Genomic DNA, 24,101 nt, shown 5'->3' on the forward strand with positions numbered 1-24,101 from the left:
CAATTGCTTTGCACGTTGTATATTGCAGCAACATTCCCCAATGGACAAAGGGAGGGAGGGGGGTCTGACAGGGTGGAACTTTCACTTATATTCTGCTACTAACCATCCAATACAGCAGATGGCCAGTGACACAAAATCTAGGCTTGTTTAATTTGAACTATGTTTTTTCTTCATTTACAGGATGTGGGCGTTGATGGTTAGGCCAGCATTTATTGCCCATCCCGAGTTGCCCATCAGAAGGTGGTGGTGAGTTGCCTTCTTGAACCGCTGCAGTCCTTGAGGTGTAGGTACACCCACTGTGCTGTGAGGGAGGGAGTTCCAGGATGTTTCCCCAACGAAAGTGAAGGAACGCGATATATTTCCAAGTCAGGATGGTGAGTGACTTGGAAGGGACCCTCCAGATGGAGAGGGGCGGGGGGGGGGGGGGCTCCAAGGTATCTGCTGCTCTTGTCCTTCTAGGTGGTAGGGTCATGGGTTTGGAAGTTGTTGTCAAAGGAACCTTGGTGAGTTGCTGCAGTGCATCTTGTAGATGGTACACACACTGCCACTGTTCGGCGATGATGGAGGGTTTGAATGTTTGTGGAAGGAGGAGCAATTAAGCGGGCTGCTTTGCCCTGGATAGTGTCGAGCTTCTTGAGTGTTGTTGGAGCTGCACTCATCCAGGCAAGTGGAGAGTATTCCATTACACTCCTGACTTGCGTCTTGTAGATGGTGGATAGGCTTTGGGAAGTCAGGAGGTGAGATTTCTGCCGTAGGATTCCTAGTCTTGACCTGCCCTGGTAGCCACGGTATTAATGTGGCTAGTCTAGTTCAGTTCTGATCAATGGTAACTCCCAGGATGTTAATTGTGGGTGATTCAGCGATGGTAATGCCATTAAATGTCAAGGACCGATGGTTAGATCCTCTCTTGTAGATGATGGTTATTGCCTGGCACTTGTGTGGCATGAATGTAACTTGCCACTTGTCAGCCCAAGCCTGGATATTGTCCAGGTCTTGCTGCATTTGGACATGGACTGTTTCATTTCTGATGAGTCATGAACAGGGCTGAACATTGTGCAGTCATCCGCAAACATCCCCACTTCTGACCTTATGATGGAAGGGAGGTCATTGATGAAGCAGCTGAAGATGGTTAGACATAGGACACTACCCTGAGGAACTCCTGCAGTGATGTCCTGGAATTGAGATGATTGACCTCCAACCACCACAACCATCTTCCTTTGTGCCAGGTATGACTCCAACCAGCGGAGAGTTTTCCCCCTGACTCCCATTGACCCTAGTTTAGCTAGGGCTCCATGATGCTTTACTGGGTCAAATGCTGCCTTGATGTCAAGGACAGTCACTCTCACCTCACCTCTGGCATTCAACTCTTTTGTCCATGTTTGAACCAAGGCCGTAATGAGGTCAGGAGCTGAGTGACCCTGGCGGAACCCAAACTGAGCGTCTGTGAGCAAGTTATTGCTGAATAAGTGTTGCTTGATAGCACTGTTGATGCCTCCCTTCATCACTTTGCTGATGATGGAGAGTAGACTGATAGGGCGGTAATTGGCTGGGTTGGATTTGTCCTGTTTCTTGTGTACAGGACACACTTGGGAAACTCCGGGTAGATGCCAGTGTTGTAGCTGTACTGAAACAGCTTGGCTAGGGGTGCGGCAAGTTCTGGAGCACAAGTCTACAGTACTATTGTTGGGATATTGCCAGGCGCCTTAGCCGTTGCAGTATCCAGTGCCTTCAGCCTTTTCTTAATATCACGTGGAGTGAATCATAAGACTGACATTTGTGACGCTGGGGTCATCTGGAGATGACCGAGAAGGATCATCCACTCGGCACTTCTGGCTGAAGATTGTTGCGAATGCTTCAGTCTTGTCTTTTGCACATGTGTGGTGGGCTCCCCCATCATTGAGGATGGGGATATTTGTGAAGCCTCCTCCTCCATTGAGTTGTTTAATTCTCCACCACCATTTATGGCTGGATGTGGCAGGATTACAGAGTTTAGATCTGATGTGTTTGTGTGGACTCACTTAGCTCTGTCTATTACTTGCTGCTTATGCTGTTCGGCACACAAGTAATCCTGTGTTGTAGCTTCACGGGGTCGACACCTCATTTTTCGATATGCCTGATGTTGCTCCTGGCATGTGGTTTCAGCTGTTTCCTGCTTCAAGTTTATTCGCTCTTAACTAGCAACATTTAAATAACGGTTATCATCAAGGAGAAGTAAACATTTCTCCAGAGACATATGAAGAACTGAAATTTGCGACATGTTTGACCATAGGTTAAATAAAAAACAGGAAAAATCGCAGGGCCACCATCCATTATTCAAATTGGGAGCAACCTTTCCTAGCAGGGGGAAGATCTACACGGCAGATTAATCTGACATCCTGCGACAAAGGGCTGCCCTAAAATTAGGCAGAACCAGCTGAAAAATGTTGCAAGGTGAAAACTGCTGTGAACGGTTTGAGGTAGGGAAGCAGCAGAGGGAGGCTGGAACCACTGAAAATGAAGGAGTCGGACCTGGGACAGATCTCCCGGCAGAGCTGGCAGGGATTGGAAATGGGTCAGGTCTGGTGGACCAAGTTATCCAAAAGAGTGAAAGTGTAGTTTGCGCAATGAATTCAGGAAAGCAGTGAATTTGCTCCTGGGTAAAATGTCAAATTATACTGAGTGTCAGAAAGGAGCCAGAGAGCACCTGGAAAGGAAACTGAAGGAGAGAATATCAAGGCAAAAAGGAATGGCTAGAGGCGAAGCTCAGAACAGAGATGCTACTAACATGGGTGGCTCTTGCATTTTCTTTCCCTTCTAGTCCCTCTCCTATAGTCCCTCTCCTCTTTCCCCTCTACACCCCAGTGTCTCCCGCTCCTCGGTAAAACCTTCCTATTACTCCAGCAATTATCCTGAAGGTCAGGGGCATGACTGAGGAGGACCAAAGGAGTGGGGATGGGGGAACCTGTGGCTGAATGAGCTTGCAAATTGAAAGAGAAAGTTTATTTCAAACCCCTTCTCCACAGCCCTTCTTTCCCCCATCTCCAGTGCCAAATGTGAAGAGATGACGGGATTTCTTTCTCGCTACTGCTTCCTATCCCTCTGCTTCTCTCCCTCAGTCCACACATTTAGAAACTTTCCCAAAAACCAGGGGCGGGATTCTCTGACCCCCCATCGGGTCGGAGAATCGCTGGGGGGCGGCGTAAATCCCGCCCCCGCCGAATTCTCCGAAGGGTGAAAAGTTGGCGGGGCGTCAATCGAGCCACCCGCTTCAGAGAATGGCAGGGGCGGGCGCGAGACAATGGACTCCGTGGCTGCCCATATTCTCCCGGCCGGATGGGCCGAAGTCCTGCCGACGTGACCATGGGTCACGTCGGCGTAAATCAAAACACCTTTTTAACGGCGTCAACAAGTGCTGATGGTTGACACCGTCCAGCGTGGAGGTAGGTCACGGCCTGGGGGGTGACCGCAGGAGAGGTGATGGCGTGGCCGCAGTGTGTGTGTGTGTGGGGGAGAGGTGTGTGTGGGTGTGTGTGTGGCGGGATTGGGGGGGGGGGCTTCGGGGGAGTGCTGGGGAAGGGGGGGGTGAGTGCCGGCGAGTGGGACGGGGGGGATGAGTGCCGGGGAGGGGGGATGAGTGCCGGGTACGGGGGGATGAGTGTCGGGCACGGGGGGATGAGTGTCGGGTACGGGGGGGTGAGTGCCGGGGAGGGGGGGGATGAGTGCTGGGGACGGGGGGTGGATGGTGGGGGGTGAGTGCTGGGTACGGGGGGATGAGTGCCGAGGACGGGGGGATGTGTGCCGGGGACGGGGGCTGCAAGGGCAAGGGAGTTTGTCCGCCTGGCCAGGTGCCATCCTCCAACAGTCGCGCCCATGCAGCCCATGCCACCTGGCTGGGGGGAGGGGGGTACGGGCAATGATGACATGTCGTTGTTTCCCCTCCCCCCCCCCCCCCCCCGCAGGCCGTCATGTTTTCTGATCAGCCAGCGATGTTGGCCGCCGTGGCGGCAGCCGCTGTTCTCCATGTTGCTCTGGAGGAGGAGCGTGCCAGAGAGGAGGCGCGGGCTGCTGCAGAGGAGCATGCCGCAGAGGGGCAGGCGGCAGCCGCCCAGGCTGGAGGGACACCCGCCCGACAGGACGAGGAGGAGGAGGAGCAGGGGGAGCACGTAGTGGAGGTGGAACACGAGAAGGGGGAGGAGGACGGCGCGGCGCCACGGCAACGGAGGCACCTGAGGAGGCCCCGTGTGTACCGGCCCCGGCTGTCGTACCAGGACCTCACGCACCGGGAATGCAGACTCCGGATGAGCCGGGAAACCGTGGCGCACATCTGCCACCTGCTGGCACCGCGTGGGACGGACCTGTCCGGCATCTCGCAGACATCGGTGCACATCCGGGCAGTGACAGACGCCCTATATGCCATTGCGCACCGCTACATCCGCTTCTCTGTGGACCGGGTCAGCCAGGATGCCTGGGCCGTGGGCTTCTCAGCCGTGGCCGGGTTCCCCATGGTCCAGGGCGCGACTGATGGGATGCACGTCGCCGTGCGGCCACCTGCAGATAACAGGGCCGTGTTCACCAATAGGAAGGGGACCTATTCCATGAACATCCAGGTGGTCTGCGATCACCGCATGATTATCCTGCACGTCTGCGCCCGGTACCCGGGAAGTGGACATGACTCATACGTGTTGTCGCGGTCCTACATCCCCGGCATGTACAAGGGACGCCACCCCCGGTTGAGGGGCTGGTTGCTGGGCGACAGGGGTTACCCGTTGCGGTCGTGGCAGATGACGCCTATACGGAGGCCATAGAATGACGCGGAGAACCGCTACAATGATGCCCATGTAGCGACAAGGGGAGTGATAGAGAGGTGCTTTGGCGTGTTCAAAATGCGTTTCAGGTGCCTGGACTTCTCTGGGGGCACCTTCCAGTATCCGTCAGATAGGGTCGGCCGCATCATTGTGGTGTGCTGCGTCCTGCACAATATAGCCCAGCAGAGGGGCGATGTTCCGCAAGCAAAGGAGGGCGGAGTGGAGGAGCAGCAGGAAGAGGCGCAGTCCTCCCCAGATGAGGGGAATGGGGGCAATGGTCAGGGCAGACGGGCTAGACATGGGCGGGTGGCTGTCCACCATTACCGGCTGGGCCAGCGGGCACGGGACAGGCTGATTGCCGCCCGCTTCACTCACTAGGGGGCGTGGGAATCGGGTAGTATCGCCACAGACCGCACACCATGGCAACACCCGAACACCCTCACCCCCCCCCACCCATCCACCCACCCAGCACCTTCACCCCCCCCCCAACCACACCCACCCCACCCGCATGCACACCACCCCTCCATTGCAGATCCACCTGCGGCACGACGGCCGGGCTCTCATGGGCGCCAGTGGAAGCGTGTCTATTGCAGGCGATGGAGGATGATGACAACCCGCTCCGCGATGCGCTCCTGGCTCCACATCATTGGACGATATCTGACCCATGGCCACAGTACCACCATCCACCCGGACCATCCCTGCATGCGGCTGTGACACTGCAGCGCACGGTCCCGCCCTCTGCCCGGGGGGATGGTGAGGGCGGCCCAGGGGAAAAGGGGCAGACTCACCTGAGGCTGACATAAGACCACCCCTCACACACACACTGGCGCTCAACGTACATGACACCCCCCGCACGCTTTGGACAGAGCACAAAGGCAGCTTCTGTAGGTGTAACATTGACTTTAATAACGAAAGCAGTTCATGCACGTGCCCTAGCCCCTAAAACCCGTCTGTGCCCTGCACCCGTGCCAACTTACTCAGTGTCTAATTGTTTGGCCTTACGGGCCCTTTGACTACGTCTACGTGGTTCCCCAGATGGTACAGCAGAACTGGAGGTGGACTCCTGCGATTCCTGCCCTCTGACTCGGGATCCCTTTGGCGGCCGTTTCCTGTGGCGTCCTGGCCTAGATGGGCCAGGCTGCGGCCCGGGCGACTGAGATGGCGAGCTGCCAGCCTGTCCTGCCCGTTGCCCACCCGATGCACCTGGGACGGAAGGGGGGGAGTCCAAGGTGCTGCAGTGTTCCTGGACCTCCCCTACAGGGGGAACAGGGACGGGCGCCAGCAACTCCTCCTCCCTCGGGGTGCCCAATGGCCCCACAGGCCTCTACATGGGTCGGGGGTGTGAACGGACCGGCCATCCGACGCCCCTCTGACACCTGGCGCTGCCAGTCCTGGAGGCTCGTGCTGGTATCGACAGGGGTCTGCAGGTTTGCAGCCATGGAGCTCAGGGAGTTGGCCATCCCTGTCTGTGACCGTGCGACACCGGCTAGCACATGGGCAATGGCGCCGATGCCCTCAGCGATGGCCTGCTGAGACTGGGCCATGGCCTGCAGGGATTGGGCCATTGCCTGCTGAGACTGGGCCATGGCCTGCTGAGACAGGGCCATGGCCTGCAGGGATTGGACATTGCCAGCTGAGACTGGGCCACAGCGTTGAACGCCTCTGCCATCTGCCGCTGGTGCTGGCCCATGGCCTCCTGTGAGAGGGCAGCCATGTCCTGGGCTACGGACTCCGCCTGCACGGAAAGCCCCAGGCCTCGCATACTGCTCCCCATGTCTGACACCGTCGCACCCATTGCCTCCACCGCGGACGCCACCCGTGCGGTGTCAGCCTGGGTGGCATGCATGACCGGGACCACTCCCAGCTCCTGGACGCGGGTGGCCTCCTCCACCTGTGCTGCAGCCGCCGCAAGCCGGCCGGCACTCTCTTCGCTCGTCCCAGGTTCGGTGGTTGCATCGGGGCTATGTGTGGGTGTGGTAACTCCAGGAACCCGGGATCCATCTGGGCGGCAGATGTTCGCTTGTGCCGGGCTGCCCTCCGACCGCCCGGCCCCTCTTCTGCTCCTACCTCCACCTGCTGTACCGGGACGGCTGTGTTGTGCACACCAGTGAGTGTACCAGACGCCTCATCACTAAAGTGCCCAACCGAGGTGAGTGTTTCTGCGATGGTGGAGGGTGTTGGTGACAGCAGTGGCGTTGTGTCGTGCGCATCGTCCGACGCTGAGTCCATGGTACTTTGGGGTGGCGGTTCGTCTCCACCCATCTACCCTGTGTCACTGTCCTGTATTTCGGTTTCCTGGGTAGGGGTCTCCTGGGTAGGGGTGTCCTGGGTAGGGGTCTCTTGGGTAGGGGTGTCCTGGGTAGGGGTCTCCTGGGTAGGGGTGTCCTGGGTAGGGGTGTCCTGGGTAGGGGTGTCCTGGGTAGGGCTGTCCTGGGTAGTGCTTTCATGGCTCGGCTGCGATGGGGGCCTGTGGCTGCCCCCCTCGTCGGTGGGTGGCACACGCCTGCGTCGCCGCACCCGCACGAGATGGGGGCGTCGTCTCCCTATTGCTCCAGATCTCTCCGTCTCCCATGGTCGCCCTGGGGCATCCTGCGGGCGTCGCGTGCCAGAGGGTCCAGGTCTCTCCGTATCCCGTGGTCGCCCTGGTGCATCCTGCGGGCGGTCGGCATTTGCGGGGATGGGTGCCTTGATGATTGCTCCTGCGATACACAATGAAGCATGCATGGTTAGACACGCAGGCAGTGATCAGGTGATATGGGGGAGGGGGTATATGGGGAAGGGGGTATATGGGGGATACGGGGGAGGGGGGATATGGGGGATATGGGGGAGGGGGGATATGGGGGAAGGGGGATATGGGGGATATGGGGGAGGGGGGATATGGGGGATAAGGGGGTGGGAGGATATGGAGGATATGGGGGAGGGGGGATATGGAGGTGGGAGGATATGGAGGATATGGGGGAGGGGGGATATGGGGACGGGCTGTCGGTGGCTCACTTGCTGGTGGGCCGCCGACCTCTGCATCGGCATCCTCCCAGCCCTCAGCTCCGCCAGCCAGTTCCAGGGCCCTTTCCTCGTGTTCGGTCAGTGGCCTCTCATCAGCTGGGCCCCCTTCAGTCCTCTCATGCTCCCTATTGTTGTGTGTGTGCTTCTCCTGTGGGGGGGCGGGTGGGTGGCAGGGGTAAAGGGCAACAGTGTTAGGCAGGTATATGAATGCACACCATCGGTTGCGCGTATAGTGCAGAGGTTAGGGTTAGGGTTGGTTTCACCTGGGGGTGTGCCGCACATCGGGCAGGGAGGGGGGGGGGGACTCACCCTGGCTGCTCTGACGAGGTCGTTCACCTTCTTGTGGCACTGGGCGCCTGTCCGTGGTGTCAGAGCCACAGCGCTGACAGCCTCTTCCACCTCCCTCCACAGACGCCAGCTGAGGCGTGGGGCGACCCTGCGGCCGTGTCCGGGGTACAGGGACTCCCTCTTCTCCTCCACTGCGTCCAGGAGTGCCTCGATGTCGCGGTCCTGGAATCTCAGGGCTGCGCGGCGGGCAGCCATCTTGTCGGGTCTTCCGGGGTGGGGGGGGGCGTGTCTTTTGAGCCGTCACCGTCCACATCGGGTGAAGCCATCGCGAATGGCATCACGCTGCTTCTCGCCCATTCGGGGCCGGAGAATTTGCGTTGTTTGTGGGGGGGCCCGATGCCGGAGTGATCCGCGCCGTTTTTGGCGCCCGGGTCCCGGACATCGCGCCAGTTTTCGGAGAATCCCGCCCCAGGTTCTGAAGAAGGTTTTTGGTCACTCTCCCTCTGTCCAAGCATGATTCACTGTCCATTCCTTTATTTATTTTGTCTACATCTCCCAATAAACACTCTGGGATGTGTTTCTCTTAACCATATTATTTACTGCAAATGATTCAACCATGAAGATGGTGGGGAGTGTACATAAAGACCACAAAAGGACTCAATTTTTCCTCACATTTTTTCCTTTTCTGTATATGAAAAAAAAATATCCTTTCTCAGTTCAATTTAACCCATTTTCCATTTTGTTTGTTAATTTAGTTTTAACACTATCTTCCATTTAATAGTGCCCCAAAAACTGCGATCAGAATCAGAGCACCCTGTGTCCAACATTGATCAGACAGAAAGCTACCTATTTACGTGGATAGATTGAAAAGGATCCGTCTTCCAATCCACGATACGTGAAAAATACGTCAGCATAGGAATCCTCACAGAGGGCAGCAAAGAGTATCTATTCTCACATTCTTATGGCACTATCTGCCGTAATGTAAATTTAAATGTTCACCGTGAATGTTAGTGATGGGTGATAGGCGAATGTTTATGAATGAATGAGTGGGCAGGGTTCTAGGATGAGGTAAGTGTAAACGCGGATAGGGTGGGTGAGTTAAGTGGGTAAGATGGCAGTTGGCTGAGGTGTAGGGTAGCAGATGGGTGAGATGAGGGGTGAGGTGGTAGGGTGGCAGGTGGGTGAGGTGGCTAAGTGGACAGCCACCTCACCACCTGGCGTAGTTTGGGCTGATCGGCGGGATTGTCAGGTCGGGGGGTGCGGGTATTTTGGTGCTATAGGCTACTCAGGTTAAGTCGGGGCAGATATAGGGTTGGGGGAGTCGGGTGGTGGGGGATAGTGATATCAACTTGGGGATGGTGGGGATGTGAGGTAGTGGGGGCTAGTCAGGTCGAGTCTGGAAGTGTCATGGAGGCGCCAGGAGATGGAGAATAGTTCAGGGCAGGAGATTTGGGAGATTGGAGCAGTAGTCAGGTGATAGAAGCTGGTCAGGTGGGTGGGAGCCAGTTGGGCAAAGTTGGGATGTCAGGTTCTAGTCAGGTCCGATCGGATGGGGAGTCGGGGGTTCAGGGGTTGTCAGATCAAGGAGGGAATTGGTGGGGGGGGGGGGGGGGAGCGTCAGATGTATTGTTACCCAGAAGTTAGACTAGGAGCTATTTGTCTAACATTTCATGGGTAACTATCGATGTAAGTAGGTAATGTAGCCACCTGGGTTAGCCACTTCCCGATTTAAAATTGAGAACCGCAAAGGCTGAAGGGAAATTCAGCCAACACAGGCAAAGACTAGAAAATACAGAAATCACGTGTATTGAAACCTGTAAGAAACCAGACAGCACGGAAACCAGCAGCCATCTGCATAGTAATGAGCAATTCCAAGGCACAATTGCAACAGTTAAGGTGAATAAAGCCAAGCCAGACTCCTCGGCGCCAGCAGGAGCCTAGACAAAGGAAGGCCAACGGACATTTAGGGACCGCCCAGCGATCAGGGAACAACTCCAGTATTGGAGAAATCGATCCAAGTGATCGGAACGCAGTCCAATCACTTGGAACCAGGTACGGGGTCTGCCCCGAAGGGTGGGAAGCCCCTGGGGACTATAAAGTAAAGCCCCTAAGTTCAAATCGTCCTTCTTGACAGGGTCACTCAGCAACGCGAAGCAACCCCTGAGAGTGAACTGTCCAGCGGCCGCCAACCAAGTAAGTCTCATGTCAACGCTCGCTACGAGATAGGCGCTCCTAGCTACCAGTCCATACCAGCTTTTGGATCCTGCAGACTCAGGACCTGAACGAAAGGCCATTTGTTCCCCTGACCTGGTGGGCCAATTCCGAAGCTAAGTATAGGCCTTTTAGTGATAGGAATAGTCTAGAGAATAGAGTTTATGCATGAGTAGTGATTTACTGTGTATAATAAATGTGTTTTGATTTGAATCTTACTAATTGGTGTGTTGAGTTATTGATCATTACTTGAACTTGAACCTCATGGCGGTATCATAAAGATACCTGGCGACTCTAGAGCAAAGGTTAAACAAACAGAGCAAATTACGAATTAAGAGCCAACCAAAAGTTAGCAACAGTAAGAACTGTCCAAAGTCTCTGACATTAACTCAGAGTTGGAGACTTCTTCAGAAGCTCTCAGAAGGCAGTGGAATTCCCAATTGGTAATTCAAATTTCCCAGACATTCCCACAGAGTCAGTGCATTGGGACTTCCGCAAAGTCCCGCAGCACTTCCTGAGCGTTATGTTCGGTCTCTGAAGATCTGGAGACCGAAAAATCTGAGCCAAGTTTTGTTGCTATTGCTGTTATTATGTATTCCACAAGTTTCCTTCTGTCTTTTACTTCTTCATTCTGTATAGTGACATTACGTTCAACTTATGTGGTCAGCCATAATCATAATGAATGGTGGGGAAGGCTCGACAGGCCTTCTGCTCCTATTTTCTATGATTCTGTGATGTAACATAATCTGAAACAGCGATAACGTGAAACTCAATTCTTTGAAACTGTGGGTTGGATTCTACACAGTTGCACCAACAGAGAAACTATGGCATAAACAACAGCTTGAAAGTTACAACCACAAACTTTTCTCAGCTTGCCAGCTATGGAAGATTTATGCAAACGAGCTAGTGTAAAATTGTTTTTTTTAGTCCAGTATTTGCTGAGTCCTGATCCACTGGTGCCCAGTAAAGATGGCAGCAGCACTCCCCTCCCCCGCCCGCACACACACACACAAACCCCCTCCGTCATTGTCTCCAGAATCATCGCTGAAAAATGCCTGTTTTGCTGCCAGAAGGAACAAATAGTCAAACTGGGAAATCAAAATACTGGCCCAAACTGTTTCTTTCCCATTGAAAGTCAGGACTAGCATCAGCATTAGAAAGGGTGGGTCCATCATTTTCAATATAAACCTGAATAATGCTATTTTAATACAACTAATTTGTATGCCTTTTATGTTACGACAAAGTTTGGGAGATGGTTACATATTTTTAAGACAGTCACATTTTGTGGCTAGATGACTTTACAGTATTTAATTTTCAATAGTTCTGCATTTAAATATTTTTAGAATGATTGTTTTCTAGTTGACTATGAACAAAAAATTTAAATGAAAGTTTGCTGACTCTGCTTAAATACTGCCTCGTGAGCCTGAATACGCAGCAGTCAAAAAGATTTTCCCTTTTTCTTGAACAGCATACTCATCAGCTTACAAGAATTTAACTTCCTTTTACCATTCCGAAGCATGTACTCAGATTTCCCGTTCGCCTGAATGCGGAGAATAGGAAGGTGCCGAGACATAGGACATAGATTTACCAACCAATCCGTCATATGCTTTCAGCAGCAGACGCAGCCCACCAGTGGGATTTTCTGATCCCGCCATTGTCAATGGGACTTCCCGTTGACTGCACCCCTCGTCGCTGGGAAACCCGTGCACTGTCAGTGGGATCGGACTATCCCGCCGGTGTGAACAGCCGATAAATTCCACCCATAGGTTGGGATACTCCCATCTGGGACTAATTCCCATGGCGGAGGCAGGATTGGAGATAGGGAGTGTTTCCCGCTACGAAGGCTGATGGGAAAATATGCTATATGTTCCGACATCAACCTAATTAATTATGCGTCTATGGGTTTAGTGCCACATTCTGTGGCGGGGCGGGCTTGATTGGCTGTGTTCCTCCGTCATATCTGGGTGCCATATTTAAAAGGCGCCCAACATCACTGGCGCACCATTGAAGAAAGAAAGTGGACCTCCTGAAGAAAGAAGGTGGATCCCCAGGAACACTCTGAGGCTGGAAGATGGAACTCCTTGATGACATTGAAGCTGAAAGATCCACCTGATAGATGTTGCCCCACCCACTGTTGTGGCGTTCCAGGGTCCTGGGTGACTGGTCTTCATCCCGAACTCGGGAGGCAGCCCAAAGCAATCTTCAGGTAAATCTCAAGGCATGCAAGCCACATTGTTCCAGACATGTTCTGGTCAGGTGTGTTTTCCTGCTGGCATCATGGAGCATTCGGCGTAGGGGCAAGATTCTATTTTTTTTTATATAAATATTTTATTGAAAATTTTTGGTCAACCAACACAGTACATTGTGCATCCTTTACACAATATTATAACAACACAAATAACAATGACCTATTTTATAAACAAAAAAATAATAAATAATAAATAACAAAAATGAAAACTAACCCTAATTGGCAACTGCCTTATCACAAGTAACACTCTCCAAAAATATAATTTAACAGTCCAATATATAATTATCTGTCGCAACGACCTATACATATTATACAGTATATATTAACAACCCTGAGAGTCCTTCTGGTTCCTCCTCCCCCCCTCCCCCCCCCCCCCTCCCCCCGATCCTGGACTGCTGCTGCTGCCTTCTTTTTTCCATTCCATCTATCTTTCTGCGAGGTATTCGACGAACGGTTGCCACCGCCTGCTGAACCCTTGAGCCGACCCCCTTAGAACGAACTTAATCCGCTCTAGCTTTATAAACCCTGCCATGTCATTTATCCAGGTCTCCACCCCCGGGGGCTTGGCTTCTTTCCACATTAACAATGTCCTGCGCCGGGCTACTAGGGACGCAAAGGCCAAAACATCGGCCTCTCTCGCCTCCTGCACTCCCGGCTCTTGTGCAGCCCCAAATATAGCCAACCCCCAGCTTGGTTCGACCCGGACCCCCACTACTTTTGAAAGCACCTTTGTCACCCCCATCCAAAATCCCTGTAGTGCCGGGCATGACCAAAACATATGGGTATGATTCGCTGGGCTTCTCGAGCACCTCGCACACCTATCCTCCACCCCAAAAAATTTACTGAGCCGTGCTCCAGTCATATGCGCCCTGTGTAATACCTTAAACTGAATCAGGCTTAGCCTGACACACGAGGACGACGAGTTTACCCTGCTTAGGGCATCTGCCCACAGCCCCTCCTTGATCTCCTCCCCCAGCTCTTCTTCCCATTTCCCTTTTAGTTCATCTACCATAGTCTCCCCTTCGTCCCTCATTTCCCTATATATATCTGACACCTTACCATCCCCCACCCATGTCTTTGAGATCACTCTGTCCTGCACCTCTTGTGTCGGGAGCTGCGGGAATTCCCTCACCTGTTGCCTCGCAAAAGCCCTCAGTTGCATATACCTGAATGCATTCCCTTGGGGCAACCCATATTTCTCGGTCAGCGCTCCCAGACTCGCGAACTTCCCATCCACAAACGGATCTTTCAGTTGCGTTATTCCTGCTCTTTGCCACATTCCATATCCCCCATCCATTCCCCCCGGGGCAAACCTATGGTTGTTTCTTATCGGGGACCCCCCCAAGGCTCCAGTCTTGCCCCTATGCCGTCTCCACTGTCCCCAAATCTTCAGTGCAGCCACCACCACCGGGCTTGTGGTGTAGTTCCTCGGTGAGAACGCCAATGGGGCTGTCACCATAGCCTGTAGGCTAGTCCCCCTACAGGACGCCCTCTCTAATCTCTTCCACGCCGCTCCCTCCTCCTCTCCCATCCACTTACTCACCATTGAAATATTAGCGGCCCAATAATACTCACTTAGGCTCGGTAGTGCCAGCCCCCCCCATCCCTGCTACGCTGTAAGAATCCCTTCCTCACTCTCGGGGTCTTCCCGGCCCACACAAAACCCATGATGCTCTTTTCAATCCTTTTTAAAAAAGCCTTCGTGATCATCACCGGGAGGCACTGAAACACAAAGAGGAATCTCGGGAGGACCACCATCTTAACCGCCTGCACCCTCCCTGCCAGTGACAGGGATACCATATCCCATCTCTTGAAATCCTCCTCCATTTGTTCCACCAACCGCGTTAAATTTAACCTATGCAATGTGCCCCAATTCTTGGCTATCTGGATCCCCAGGTAACGAAAGTCCCTTGTTACCTTCCTCAACGGTAGGTCCTCTATTTCTCTACTCTGCTCCCCTGGATGCACCACAAACAACTCACTTTTCCCCATGTTCAATTTATACCCTGAAAAATCCCCAAACTCCCCAAGTATCCGCATTATTTCTGGCATCCCCTCCGCCGGGTCTGCCACGTATAGTAGCAAATCGTCCGCATACAAAGATACCCGGTGTTCTTCTCCTCCTCTAAGTACTCCCCTCCACTTCTTGGAACCCCTCAACGCTATCGCCAGGGGCTCAATCGCCAGTGCAAACAATAATGGGGACAGAGGGCATCCCTGCCTTGTCCCTCTATGGAGCCGAAAATATGCAGATCCCCGTCCATTCGTGACCACGCTCGCCATCGGGGCCCTATACAACAGCTGCACCCATCTAACATACCCCTCTCCAAAACCAAATCTCCTCAACACCTCCCACAAATAATCCCACTCCACTCTATCAAATGCTTAGGGGCAAGATTCTAGTTGGACCTTCATCTGCATCCCACCAGCAGGATGCAAATCAGTTTTATGCCTGCTACCAGCAACCTGCCATGTCTGGCACTGGGGGGTGAAATCAATGCCGCATAAAATGAATGTTTGGGTTTCCTGCCATAATCCCCCCCCCCCACCTGCCATCAAACTCACCAGTGGGGGAATGGGAGAATTCCATCCACTGGTGCCAAAAATGGCACAAGTTCCAGCAGTTGTCTGTGCTGAAATAAAAATTAAATATGCTGAAAATCTGCAGGCTGCACCTGTAGAGAGAGAGAGCATTAACTTTTTGGGTTGATGAATTTTCAGCAGAACCAGTTTGCCTGTTCCGATGAAAGGTCACCGAGCTGAAACATTTGCTCTCTTTCACCCTCCACAGATGCTACCTGAACTGCTGCATCTTTCCAGAATTTTCTATTTTTAACTTAGATTTCCAGCAAACTGTATTTTGCTTTCTACTACAGTGAGTAGTGCTGAGCCAGCTACTCTTAATCAGAATGATTTGGAGTTCTTATGACGTCATATTCTCGGCAGCTGTAATCATAATAAAAAGCAAGAGTTTCCGCCTCTGATTGCTAGCCAGTGACTCTGTTGAAAGCATGTATGTGGGAATTCTTTTTATGTACGTGGTTGGTTGTAGGCAGGATTTGATTCTACTTTGCTGTCCCATATATTGTATGGCTCACTGACAGTGAGCCTCCAGGTTCATCACTGATAAATAACCATTGCCCTATGATGCACAATCAATACGCTTGAATCCACGTGGAGTCATATCGATTCAGCTTTAATCAGATAGAACTGTACCCAGCAGCGAAGTTACAGAAGTGAAGGCTGCTGGGGACGGCACTGGTTCTTATACCCCGCCTCTCAGGGCGGGGCTATGTACATTGCCCAATGGTAGACCCCGCGGTCGAGCCAATGGTTATTCCTCTCTCTGGTACCGCAATACCTGGTATTACCACACCCTAAGATATTGGGGGCTGGTACCACTTGTGAAGCCGCAGTCCTTGAAATAGACCTGTGCAATATTCATAGATTTACCAATATCTCAGTTTACCAAAATTGGTTACGATTCCAATCTCCCTCACTGTTAAGGAAACATTGTAACATGCTCCAGCCTAATACACACGGCTTTTTAGGAATGCTTGTGCCAGTTGTCCTTTTCACTGTCATCATCAGAAGTAAAGCAAGACTGACCATTACCTCATTGAAAACATTACAATGTTAGAATCACACAAATACAGATACAAAAATGGATGGCTGGTTGTCTACTTTTAGTTTCCAGGATTATGCACACTTATATTTGCAGGCAATTAGGAAACATCACCGACTACAAGCCATTAATGTGAAATATTCTGCCTTACCTAAATGAGAATACGTCACTATCCACAAAATAATATCCAAGAGCTGGTGATTTGTTATATAGTTGGCACAGCTGGAAGAAGAAAATTGTTATTGAGCATTACCAGTCACAAATCCAAATGGAAATAGCAAAACTTCAGAATGCAGTTTTTACAATACTACAAGATAAAGGAATCATAGATAGATACAGAGAAAAAAAAAGCTGGAGGAGACCATTCAGCCCTTCAAACCTGCTCCATTCATTATGATCATGGCTGATCATCAAGTTCAACACCCTTATCCAGCCTCCCCGCCCCCATATCCCTAGATCCCTTTAGCAGCCCAAGAGCTATATCTAAGTCCTTCTTGAAATTACGGGGGCGATTCTCCGAGCACCGCGTTGGGCCGGAGAATCGGAGCAACCACGCCACGATGCCCCGACGCCGGTGCGCGATTCTCTGAGGTGCGGAGAATCGGCGCCATTTGCGCCGGCGCCTTTGGTGTGGCGCCGGCCGTGGGCCGCTGGAATCAGCGGGTCTGTCGATTCTCCGGCCCGGATGGGCCGAGCGGCCGCTCCGACACGACAGAGTCCCGCTGCCGCCGTTCACCCTGGTCGCTGCCGGTGGGAATTCTGCGGGAACGCTCGGGGAGCGTCCTGTGGCGGGGGGGGGGGGGGGGGAAGGGGGCTCCTTCACCGGGGGGGCGGGGGGGTGCCTCCGATGGGGTCTGGCCCACGATCGGGGCCCACCGATCGGCGGGCCGGCCTCACCCTCCCACCACTTACCACCGCGGCCGGCCCCTGAACACTGACCCCATGTTGGGTCGGGGCCGGCGCGCGTAAGAAGTTCCCCGCGCATGCGCAGGATGGCGCGGCCCAACTGCGTATGCGCAGGATTGAACTGGCCCAACTGCGCATGCGCGGGACCCAAGGCGCCGCGTCTTTTACGCGACGCCGTGTCTCTGACGCCGTGCCGAGGCCCCGCCCCCGCAAATCGCGCCACGCCCCTGCCAGCCCCAGAATAGGGGGCTGCGAACGGGCGCCCTCGCTGGAGTAAAACACTCCGGTTTTTACTCCGGCGTCGGCACTTAGACTCCCGTGGGAGAATCCCGCCCTACACATTTGGCCTCAACTACTTTCTGTGGTAGTGAATTCCACAGATTCACGACTCTCTGGGTGAAGACTTTTCTCCTCACCTCACTGCTAAAAGGTTTACCTCCCACAAGTCCCAAAAGACATGCTGTTAGGTAATTTGGACATTCTGAATTCTCCCTCCGTGCACCTGAACAGGCGCCGGAATGTGGTGACTAGGGGCTCTTCACAGTAACTTCATTGCAGTGTTTATGTAAGCCTACTTGTGACAATAAATATTATTATTATTAAGGGCCGGCACCACAATGGGACTGTTGGTATACCCGGGGAGAACAGGAGAGGAAGCCGTCGCCGGGATCCTTAAGCACACCCCCACACAGGCCTCTCCCACCTGCACCCATTCCTCCCCCCCTTCCCCTCTGAAAAAAAGTCTTTGGAAGGAATATCAGAAGAGAATGGAAAATAAATAAAAACCTTGCCAAAATGTTAATTTGGATTGTCTATACCCTCGCAGCCAAGGACAATGACAGGGTATCTCATCTCTTTAAATTCTCTTTTACCCCCTCTACCAAACTGGCCAAATTCCACTTATGCATTGTGGCCCACTCATCGGCCACCTGAATATCCAGTTGTGGAAACCTTATTTCGGCCTGCTTAAATGACAAGGCACCCAAATTTGCACTCCTCCCTTGGGCGTTCACTGGGAATACCTCACTTTATTGCCAGATTCAATTTATACTCGGAATAGGCGCAAAACCTCCGTAGTAGGCCTAGTATTTTCCCCATATGGTTTCAAAACATATAGCAACAGATAATCACTGTTCAATTATATACTATAGAACAAAGTACATAGAACATACAGTGCAGAAGGAGGCCATTCGGCCCATCGAGTCTGCACCGACCCACTTAAGCCCTCACTTCCACCCTATCCCCACAACCTAGTAACCCCTTCTAACCTTTTTGAACACGAAGAGCAATTTATCATGGCCAATCCACCTAACCTGTACGTTTTTGGACTGTGGGAGGAAACCGGAGCACCCGAAGGAAACCCACGCAGACACGGGGCGAATGTGCAGACTCCACACAGACAGTGACCCAGCGGGGAATCGAACCTGGGACCCTGGCGCTGTGAAGCCACAGTGCTACCCACTGTGCTACCTTTGTTCCCTAGTTTCCTTTTCAATGCCCTTCCACTCTCTTGACACCCGGAGTGCAATATCCAAAGGTTCAATAACCAATGCAAACAACACTGGGGACAGCGGGCATCCTTGTCTCATGCCCCTTTGCAATCTAAAATATCCCAAACTCCTCGTGCTCATCCTCATGCTTACCGTGGGGGCGGCATACAGCCAGCACACCTACAAAATGAAGGTTGGCCCAAACCCAAACCGCCCCAGGATCTTAAATACCTTCACTCTACCTGGTCAAAAGCCTTCTCCGTGTCCATTAATATAATAACTTCCAGCACTTTATCCTAGACAGAGTCATTACCACATTCAGCAGTCTCCTGAATTTGCACAATAACTGCCGCCCCTTAACAAAACCTGTCTGATCCTCAGAAACCACCTCTGGCACACACACCTTCAGCCGCCTCGCCAGCACTTCAGCGAACAGCTTCACAACAGTATTTAACAGGGAGATGGGCCTATATGACCCATACTCTGTTGGATACTTATTCTTCTTTATGATCAATGATATTGATGCCTGCGCAAGTGTGGCTGGAAACTCCCCCCACGTCATCGAATCATTATATATCCCCAGGAGATGGGGCGGCAACGTTATAAATTTCTACCAGAAAGCTCCACGGCCCTGGTGCCTTCCCCGACTGCATCAGCCCAATATACTCCATTATCTCCAATAAAAGGCCTCAAATGCCTCATTATTTTTTTCCAGCGTCGTCACCAACCTTTCCCTCACCTGAGCAATCTCCCATGTGGCCATCTGTCACTTCAACTGATGGGCTAGTAGCTGACCAGCCTTCTCCCCATACTCATAAAACATCCCCCTTGAGTGACAAAGCTGACCCACCACCTTCCCTGTCATCACTCAGTCAAATCCCCCTTCTCTCCGTAGTTTCTTCCCTTCTGCTAACAGCTCCCTAGTTGGGGTCACCGAGTATCATCGGTCCACTTGTACAATGGCATCAACCAACCTCTGTCTGTCCGCCCTCTCAACTTTGTCCCTCTGGGCATTGTAAGATATAACCTCCCCATGGACCACCACCTTCAACGCCTCCCAGAATGTGGAGGGTGAGACCTCCCCATTCTGGTTGAACTCCACATAGTCCCTTATCACCAAGGCCACCTTCTCACAGAACTTATTATCTGCCAAGAGCACCAAATCAAACCTCCACGCAAGCCTCTGGGGCCAGCCTGTTTCGACCTTTCCACACAATGTGGCGCATCGTCTAAAATCTGCCCTCACCACAAAAAAAAAATCAATAAGGGAGTATACTAGATGTACATGGGAGAAAAAAGAAAACACCCTTTCTCCTGGATGCCTAAACTTCCACGAATCCCCCACCCCCCACATCTGGTCCATAAAAAAACCCTGGCTCCTTCGCCATGCCTAACCTGGCCACTGACTTGGGGCTTGACCTCGGCATCCTGGGTCCAACACGCAATTGAAATACATTATTCGCATTACCCCCATTATCAGCTGATGCAAATCCAAATCCAGCATGGATGCTAACATCTTCTTAACAAAGTCCACGTTGTCTGAATTGGGAGCATTGACATTTACTAAAACAACTGGCGCCCCGCCAAGACTCCCTCCACTCACCATCACAAACCTCCCTCCTGGGTCCCGCACCTCACTGGCCACCACAAATACCACCCTTTTACTAAACAGGATCGTAATCGCCTTAGACTTAGAACCGAATCCTGAGTGAAACGTCTGCCCCACCCATCCCTTTCTTAACCACATTTGGTCCTTCACCCGTAGTTGTGTCTCCTGAAGGAAGACCACGTCTGCCCTTAAACATTTTAAATGTGCAAAAACCCGAGACTGCTTAACCGGACCATTTAGCCCCCGCATGTTCCTCGTCACTTTCCTCACCGGGGGTTTCTGAACCCCCTCTCTATTTTTAAAAAAATTTAGAGTACCCAATTATTTTTTCTCCAATTAAGGGGCAATTTAGCGTGGCCAATCCACCTAACCCTCATATCTTTGGTTTTTGGGGTGAAACCCATGCAGACATGGGAAAAATGTGTAAACTCCACACGGACAGTGACCCAGGGCCGGGATTCGAACCCGGGTCCTCAGCGCCGTAGTCCCAGTGCTAACCACTGCGCCACATGCCGCCCCCTGAAACCCCTCTATATTAAGGTCCGCCATTCCCACCTAAATCAAAACTCTCCCTGCCTCCAAGCTCCTCTCAAGTCCAGGCCACCCAAAATGTCCGCCCCCTACATCCTCTTCTGCACACAATCACAAAATCCCTATCATCACCAGCACATTCCCCTTCTCCCACCCCTCCCCCAAACCCCTCCTCCTTTCCCCTTTAACACTACCCCTCAACCCCACTCCCAACTCCCCCCTCGCACCTAACTACTCCACCCCATCCCTGGCTACACCCTGCAGCTCCCTCCCCCACACTGCTTCCATTTACTAGCACCTTCTGCTAGCATGGCAACTTGCACCTGGAGTTCTACACAAATAACCCCACCCAAACCGTCCAAACTATCACTCCCCACTCTGCTTCCCCCACTTTCATCCTTTGGAAAGCCTCTGCACTCCCCAGCAGGAGAAAGAAACCCGAAACTCGCAGCCATCCCCCCATCGACCAAACAAAAGCAAGACCAGCATGTGCACAAAAATAGCATAACACTTACAAAACATATCGAGATAGAAACAAGAAAAGTTCTCACCATTAGCTCTCCCCCAAACCATGCTCCTTTACAAAGTAATTTGCCTCCTCCGGCGTTGTAATGTTCCTTGTCCTTAAAAGTCACCCAGAGTTTGGCTGGGTACCACATCCTAAACTGGACCTTGCTCTGAAAGATGCTGCCTTGGCCTTGATAAAACCCATCCGCTGTTTGGCCAGGTCGGCCCCAATGTCCTGGTAAATCCGGGGAAGACTCCCCTCCCAGCTAGTCTCGTGTCGACTTTGCCCACCTCAGAATCCTCTCCTTCTCCTGAAACTTATGCATCCAGATGATTACCACCCGCGGCGGCTCCCCAGCTCTTGGCCTCTGTTGTAGTGACCGGTGGGCACGATCCATCTCCGGGGCCTTATCGAAGACCCCCTTCTCAACTAGCTTCGCGAACATCCTCAAGACGTAGTCCATGGCACTCATTCCCTCACCCCTTCGGCAGCCCCACAATTCTTTGATTCTGTCACCTGGACCGATTCTTTGCATCTCTTTCCGATAATGCCGAAAATACCCCTTGATAAAATTCATCAACTGCTCAACAGATAGTGGGGTAGGCGATGACGATGCACCCGACTACGCCATCTTTCAGTTGCCGCGCCATGCGGATCCTCCACCTCTTGAACCAAGGCTTTACTCGACTTTTGTCAAGTGTTGTAGCCTGCCGACATTCCACTTTGGGGGAGAAATCAATTCCCTCCACTTATTTCACACTTTTTACAAGCAAAGTGCCCATTAATCGGTTAGAAAGGGCCAAACTCTCCAAGCAGGAGCCACCTTGTATGCAACCGATCAGCTCATGGCTGCCACCGGAGATCATGTTTATAGGTTTGAAGGAAAGCAGAATGGTGTCTGTGTAAAGTGAGCGATTGTCAATATTGGCAAGCATTGAGGGAAGGAAAGTGAGTTAAGCTGTCTGGGGTTGAGTGGACCAGCAAAATTGTTTCACTCCAGTTGTGTTCAAAGTAGCTGATCTGGTGTGAGCTACAGCATTTTACACCACTTGAGAGCACTACACATCAAACAGCAAAGAAAATATTGCAGAAAGGGTATATGTAGTGCATTTTAATTGATCAGTTGGGCCAGTTTGCAGAAAGGTTCTGAACGAGTTAGGTAAATTTAATGGGATTAATCAGTGGGGAGAGCAATAATGGTTTTTAACACAACAAATAATCTATTTCTTTTAAAATTATTAAAACAAAGCGTTTCAGATTATTAAAGATAATCTGCAGTTTTGCTAAATTAAATATTCAAATTGTAATCAAAAATCTAGATTATATAGCTTTAGTATTTCTGAATTACTTACCATCATCTTCAACACTTTTGATAAGTATAAATAGTTTTTAGACTGAGGTATCATTAGTTCAGGTGTAAATGAATATTTGGATATTTTCATACTTCCAACATAATATCGAGGAATTCCATACATTTTGAGCTTTGGATCAATATAGTCATCATCATATGGAGTAGCTCCTTAAAAGAAAACCAGGAGGAAAACTTGTTATCAAATATCAGCCCAGAATGTGCATTTAAGAGGTTCACCCATGTCGAAGATTAAAACAAGTTATAAACCCAAAAAGCAATGAATTACCAAATGCTTGTTCGGCGGTGGTGCATGCTACAACAAATCTGATGCTGCCTGGCAACAATACTAGAGTCATTTGTGTGCAAGAACATGATTACCAAATGACAACCAGCTGTTTGGCTCTTTTTCCTCTCCATTTTATTTGAAAGTGCAAAGACTTTCACTAGAAAGTTATTACGTGTCCTACCCATGTTCCTTGGGTTATTGTGAGTTCATGGAGATGTAAGAATGAAAATTGCAGACTTTACTTTTTTCTGAGTTATAAAGCCAGGGCTCAGAGTGTGGACAGCGGCGAACCCCTAATCCAGCTCCTCGCCTGCTCCAAAAACCAATTCAAATTCAAATTGAATCCAATTCATGGTCCCCACAAGAGAGACATACCAGATCTGAACTCAAAGGCAGAGCAGACTTCAATTAGTTTATAAAACAGGTATTTTGATTCTGCACACTTCCACCGGCAGATCTATCTAAACCTGTGCCTGGAAATGTCATCCGTTGGTGCATGTCATTGTGAGTAACAAAGACAAGATTGACCAGGATCTCTGTTTCTGACCGTTTCAAAATCAGGAGGAGGGTTCTCTGAGATTTAGATGCCTGTGGTGGGATAGGGATAACACTGAGGTGGCCCACCCCCTGTCAGTCACTGGAAATGCCCTCAGCTGGGTGAGGAGGGAAGGTATTAAACTGAAAAAAAAAAGGTTGATTAAAATCCTAAGGAGAGCAGACTGTCAGTCAGTTTATAACATCCTCAAAATAATCGTGGCTTTATGTGCAATTTTAATAGAAGTAAAGACAAAGTGTGAGAGTCAAATCCTACCAACAAAAAATAATCAAGGACAGTGCCCCAAATTTTCAAGCATCGGTGAGTTGCAGCATCAGCAATGAAATTTATACAATAAAAAGGTGCAAGCTTAATTTAATAATGATACAAAGATTCCACTTACTTATGCCAATAATTACAATGATTATGGTTATTAATATTACAATAGGCAGTAGAATAAACATCCACACTTTAAACCTCCAGCAGAGTATTTTATTGCAGAAATTCTGAATCTGCCCATATCTGGAATGTCGACTGTTCCTGACAATCTGCAGAAAGAATTAAAATAGGAAACCAGATGATTAAACAATTTCCAGATTCCCCCCCGCCCCCCCCCCCACCAGTAATACATAATATCTGAGCCCCTACCGCGATTGACCCTTCTTGTTCCTGCTCTAATGACCTCCCCCTGGTCCTCTGTCTAAATCCATTAGCTCCTTCACTGGG

General features: G+C 51.3%; 1 protein-coding gene across 1 annotated transcript in view; it reads right to left on the reverse strand.

Moving 5' to 3' along the window:
• LOC140427855 (suppressor of tumorigenicity 14 protein homolog) overlaps window positions 1–24,101 on the reverse strand; it is a 95,216-nt gene that overhangs the window by 69,865 nt on the left and 1,250 nt on the right. Inside the window, exons 2-4 of the mRNA XM_072513647.1 lie at window positions 23,779–23,923; window positions 22,556–22,722; window positions 16,311–16,381 (exon numbers count right to left, since the gene is read on the reverse strand). Of these exons, the coding sequence (XP_072369748.1) occupies window positions 16,311–16,381; window positions 22,556–22,722; window positions 23,779–23,923 (383 nt within the window). The remainder of the gene's footprint in view (window positions 1–16,310; window positions 16,382–22,555; window positions 22,723–23,778; window positions 23,924–24,101) is intronic.

The sequence above is a fragment of the Scyliorhinus torazame genome, chromosome 8, assembly GCF_047496885.1.
Source record: "Scyliorhinus torazame isolate Kashiwa2021f chromosome 8, sScyTor2.1, whole genome shotgun sequence".
In the NCBI taxonomy this organism is placed as follows: domain Eukaryota; kingdom Metazoa; phylum Chordata; class Chondrichthyes; order Carcharhiniformes; family Scyliorhinidae; genus Scyliorhinus; species Scyliorhinus torazame.